This window comes from Atta colombica, unplaced genomic scaffold (assembly GCF_001594045.1).
Source record: "Atta colombica isolate Treedump-2 unplaced genomic scaffold, Acol1.0 scaffold54, whole genome shotgun sequence".
NCBI lineage: Eukaryota > Metazoa > Arthropoda > Insecta > Hymenoptera > Formicidae > Atta > Atta colombica.
Genome location: NW_017259544.1, coordinates 453,201 through 459,335, shown reverse-complemented (window position 1 = coordinate 459,335; position 6,135 = coordinate 453,201). Strand labels below are relative to the sequence as shown.

At 28.8% G+C, this 6,135-nt stretch overlaps 1 protein-coding gene across 1 annotated transcript in view; it reads left to right on the top strand.

Annotated features, from left to right (window-relative positions):
* Positions 1 to 6,135, top strand: part of LOC108691864 (immunoglobulin superfamily member 10-like) — a 173,714-nt gene that overhangs the window by 107,908 nt on the left and 59,671 nt on the right. Inside the window, exon 10 of the mRNA XM_018199799.1 lies at positions 5,471 to 5,626. Coding sequence (XP_018055288.1) covers positions 5,471 to 5,626 — 156 coding nt within the window. The remainder of the gene's footprint in view (positions 1 to 5,470; positions 5,627 to 6,135) is intronic.

The window sequence follows — 6,135 nt, the reverse complement described above, 5'->3', positions numbered from 1 at the left end:
TATGAATTTTATGTTACATTTGACATGTAAGATCATTATTTAAAAATTTCATTAATAAATTTAAATATTAATATATTTAGAAATAATTAGCAAGAAGAAAAAGTCCACATTTTGATTATTACAAAGCAAATGTGTATTAAATAAAAAGGTAAAATTAATATATATAAATATTATTTGGTAATTATTTAAAATAGGAGATCTAGCTCTGATGCATGATCTTGACCTGATATACATGTTATCAAAGTCATGATTCTAAATAATCTTCATCAACAGATTTTAATGTTATTCATTAAAAAAGTTATTAACAGTCAAAATTAAATATTGTTATTAATAATTATTTCTCTGCTTTACACAAAGCCAGATAACTCTAAACAGGAAAGAAGGTGGACCGATTATGAGATTATGACTTTTTAATAACTAATGAATAACGAGTGACAGCTAAAACTTGTTGGAGGTCACTCAGGATCAACGTACGTCAAGGCTACGGTCATTAGAACTCTCCTAGTCTAAATAATTACCTATTATTTTTTTTATGTGTAAATGTCATATGTAAGTATTTTTATTTAAAATAATGCTTATCATTAAAAAGAAAAAACATTACAAAGGAAAAATCTACTTTTTCATTATTGCATTATTGATAACATATGTTAAAAAAAAAAAGAGAATCAATATCACTAATATCATCTTTTTCTGTGTAATATCACATGTAAATATTTTTACTTGAAATAATGCTTATCATTAAAGAAAATATGAACATAGTAAATTTATAAATTATACATATTGTGATATATTTTAAATATGTTTGAAATTTTATGAAATTATACAATTTCTCAATTAATGTTAATGTAATTATAATATTTTAGAGAATTTTATGTTTTGATAAATGAAAGAATTATTTTTTATAAAGTTCTTAAACAGAAATCTTTTCGGAATAAAATTTGTTTTATATATTGACATGTTCGATACTTATTTAGATATATATTTATAAATATAATGGAAGAAAATGAAATTATTTGCTAAGATTTTATATCAAATATTTCTTTTTCTTCTTCTTATATTGATTAAAAAGGTATGGAAAACTTCTTCGTTTATCAGAATTAATTTACTCTTTAAAATTACAAACCAAACTCTGTCGAACGAAATTACAAAGTGAAAGCTTTAATTGAAGCTTTAGACTTTTTGTTGTTCTGATGTAAACTTTTGAAATAGATAGAATCTAAAGGAGAAGAATATTTTTCTAAGAACTTTAAAGCATCTATCAATTATGTTTTACACAAGATACGTTTTTTAATGGATTCTTTAATAAAAAAAATGTGAATATTTCGAAAGTGATGTTATTTCTCGAAAACATATAGGAAAATATAAAATTGCGACTTTGATAAATTGAAGATCAAAACTATTAATAATACAATATATATATCTCGCTATTTTCTTTTCTCAACTATATTCGCGAATCTGTTTTCCTGTCTTTGTCTTTTTTTGCTTATCCCTTTCTTCTCGCCTTTCTTTTCTGCCTTCACGAAACAAATATTTCTTGACGCTTGCCGCGGCACTTTGGAAGAGGTGTCGCGAGAGACTCTTAAATTTTCAACAAGTTATTTCAAAACTTCTTAAACAAGCCCGCGACGCACGAAAGGATAACAAAAGGATGCTAAGCCGGATGAAATACGAGCCCCGTTGTGATTACTTTGCCGACAAAAAAGAGATTGTTAATGGGTGTACATATTCATAGGTATCGCTTACGCATAAATGTAATGTGATGCACCCACGTGTTTTCGAGGCAGGTGACCCAGAAGCTGCCATATTCTTACGAGGTCACGAAGAAGGTGCGAGGCGAAGTTTGTCCGGGGCGTATTTAAACTTTTATTTAAAACGAAAACTTTTTAGTGCTCAAGTTAGAGGCTCGGTGGGTTAAAGAATCGCTTGTTTGCAAACCAGAAAGACTGTAGAATTTAACGAGGAAAGAAAGAGAGAGATAAGAGAAGAGAGCTCTCGGAGAAGGTGAGATAGGAATGTGCATGGAAGGTACATTATCAGCCTAACCGCCGAGCAGTAGAATGCAAAATTTAGTCGGATGAAAGCAACTCAAGAATAGTCAGAATTTAAGAGAATTAATTAAGAATGTATCATATAATCCTTACAAAAAGTTTAAAGTGGAAAATGTGTTAATATTTATGAAAACTTCTCATATAAATGTGAATATTTAAAACTATGCACATATGAAGAAATTATATGAATAATGTTATATTTTTATTCAATGATACATTAATAATACATTTATTAAAGTTTTTGTAATTTTTTTATTGTTATATTACTTTGACTTAAAAAATAATAGCAAAAAATTAAAATTTTTTGTATAAGTACTTTAAGTATTTAAGATGCAAAGTCTCATTGCGATGTAGGGATTACTTATTCTGTGAATATAAATAGATAAATAAACTTTATTTATTTACTGAATGAATCTGTATCATTTCTGTATTGTAATAAAATTTTGTGAATCTCGATTATTTTAAGTATTTACACATTGTCATAGTTTTTGAAGGGAAGTATTATAAAAATAAAATTTACATTACATTTATTACAATGAATAAAAATGTTCTATTATATAAAAACATGATATAATTTATACAACTGATTCACATATAAATATTATAATATATTTATAGTTTTAGTATAAATTTTTATGTGAGAAGTATAAATTTTAATATTTTCAGTTACAAACTTTTTCAGAACAATACTATAACAAACATAAAATCGAATAAAAATCGTTTAAATAATTTTATACATCTCCTAAATTTTTTCAGATATATTCTGAAAAGTTTCATATCATTATATAATCAAATATGGTATTTTTGAAAAATATTGGATTTTTGATGTAGAACAAATACCAAAAATACTCAATTATTTGATACTTTTTAACTTTACTAAGTAAAATTTTCATTTGACGATCTATGTTAGAATTTCCTATAAACGCATGTAGATCCACTTTTTAAAAACGACAAATATTCTTGACCTATCTTAGCTTTAATAATTATGCAAAAACGTGAAATCAATAAATAATTCATAATAAATAATTCGTAGATATAAATCTACGCTGCTTCTACTTTCTAATTGTAATAGGTATATGTTAGAAATGCTTTTGTTTTCTATTTCTGCTGATGATAATTTGATATCGACATTAAAACGAAAACGACAGCGACATGAAAACTTTACATACACAAAATCGTAAAAAGATGCGCGTAAATGCAAGTTTATCTGCGCCGAGTAAGAAAAAATGTAATTTAATATTTAAAAAATTTTTTCTCAATTCGCGCGACCCATACTTTGAAAATCTCTGGTTTTATATTATTTATTACTTTAGAAAAACGAATAAAATTGGCTCTTCTGTAACAATATGAGACAAAACTTGAAAATAAAATAAGCATTCTCATATTTTTTTCTTTTTTCAAATAATCGGAATCAGTATAATTCATACACTTTGAATTACTTCGGGACATAGTTTTCGAGATCGCATCAACAAACGACGCACGCGGGACCGTGAACGATAGTAGTTTGAATAATCTTCACGATTATGAGGAACGAAATAAGCGTCAAAGCATCTCGCTACCAAGAATGAGTCTCCGTGCAGTAGAAGTATACAGGCCCCGTGGCGAATATCAACTTGAATTACACCCTGAGTTGATACGCATTGTACAGAATTATCGTGTAAGTAAAGTTTCAATCTACTGCTTGCAAAGGCTGCAACTCTCCCAGGATACACTTTCATATTTACAAAGATAAGACGCTGGCGCGTTAAGTGTAATCTTATATTGTACACAATACAATCGAATTAGACGTGGCAGACGCATTGTCTTATGGGAAGAAGCGTTTGTTAAACATTATGTGATTATATTGTCGAGGGAATTACTTAGTAAAGTAATTACAACTGAAATAAATAACAGCCGTCTACTTTCTGTCTTAATTCATAATATTGCATCGCAATTATTTGATACTTGTTAAATAAATATCATTTTAACAATATTATGTAGATATTTAAGATTGCAATTTGAAAATATCAATGTTATATTTTTTATTAGATAATTTTTCCAGTGGATTTTGCTTTACTTTACAAAGTGAAGATGAAGCAATCTTTGTAATTTTTTAAAAGTTACTTAAGAAGTAGCAGTTCAAAGAGATAATTATCATAATCATCAATATTAAAAAATTATTATAAATTGAAAAGTAAAATGTTAAAAAAGTATTATAAATTAATTTTAAAAATCTTAGATATCTAATATTTAGAATTTTAAATAGAATTACATGTTAAAAGCAATTAAAATTCGAAGTAAAGTCTTTATAGAGGATTGCAAGCACTTTTTACGATCTTTTTTTTTTGCTGCGAAGATTTTCTTGTGAGAAGATATTTTATTCAATGGAACATCGGCATCGAATGCAACAAGTATTAGAAGTTGGCTCGTTTTCAAAGAAGCTCATAGAATTCATCAAACTTGTGCCCACCACGTGCTCGCGCGCGTATGTTTTCTTCCCATCCATTATAGATTAAATTTCGCTTGTTAAGAAGTGTCATAGCTACGGAGCAGTGAAAAAATAGTATATAGCAAACATAAAGCGCGAGGCAATCAGGAATACAGAAAGGAGTTCTCAATCTTTTTATTCCTTTATCTTATTAAGTTAAGAAAAAAATTGTTCATTTGACTAAGTTGTCTTTATTTTCTTCGTTGAAGAATATATGTATTTAAAGTCAAATATAATATGTTTGATTTAAAGGTTTTTCATCGTAAGAGATAAAGACGAACTATATTAGTTTAGTCAAATGATAATTTTTTTCCTCAATGTATAAAAGAAGTCATTAATTAGAATTTAAGTAAATATTATCATAGTTGTTAATTGTTTAGTTGTTTTAGATTTTAAATGCGAATTTTAATTAATATTAACATAATTGTTAGACTACATAATAGTTCGATTGTTTCTATTTATATGCTTTCCTTCTTAAATTTTTTACTTTTATTTTTAATATTATATAAGTATATATTTTTAAATGATTTAATACATTTAAAAATACAAATGGTATTTAAGGACATGAACATTGAACATCTTGTATTAGTAGATACAAAAAAGAAGGATTTTTATAAGCTTCATTCGTTTAAAGTAGATACTGATCTATTTATGTATTTATTATGTAATACTATAAGTGTCCACACTCGTAATATATAATTACCGAATCGATTAAATTTCCATCATTTCCATCATTTCTCGTAATTTTGCTGCTGCGGCCTTGTATGGTGTAGAATAGTGCGCATAATATTTTACATACGCGATAAAATGAAATCAACAGGAAAGTACGGGAAGCACGGGGGAAAAAAGAAAGAGAGGTGACGTACCAGACTGAATTATTGACGGGTATAAAAAAAGAAGGAAGCAAACAGGAGAGTGCCTGGGTTAGATGAGAAAGGTCCTAATCTATTTTCAGGACGACCGAGCACGCCACCGCCAGCAAAAAGGCTGACCACCGTGTGGCCTTCGTCGTACAACCCATACTCTCCGAAAAGGACAGAGAGACCACCTCAGCCGAGTGAGGAGAGAGTTGAGAGGCCCGAGCAGAAGCTACGTGGTGGCGAAAGTACAGGTGAGACTTGCATTCTCTCACCAGGCCCTCCCTGCTTTCCCGTTTCTTCTTCTAGTTAGCGCGGCTGCCTTTTTAAGCGCCTTTTCCGTTCGCGTCCTAGCATCAATTGACCTCGACCCATTCCTGCTTATACGCAGCACTAATATTCTGGTTTCGGAAACAAAACATAAGCCACATTCATGCGCTATTCTGCACCATGCACCCGGGTATATAGGCCGTCGCGAGAATCATAAACCGCATATATATTCCGAGATAAATTACCTCGGCGAGATAAATTAGAACGGCGCACAAAATTTATCAATGACAATGAAATAATGAGAATAATTAATTAATAATATTATAAGTAATATTAATACATTATAAACATAAACTGAGAGAAATCTATAGAGCTGCGACAGAAGTATAACATCTATCTTTCTCATATATAAGAGATTGAAATATATCTCTGAGTGATTGGCCAACATATGATATATCTTTACCTTTTTTTAAAGATATGGTCATTTCGTATG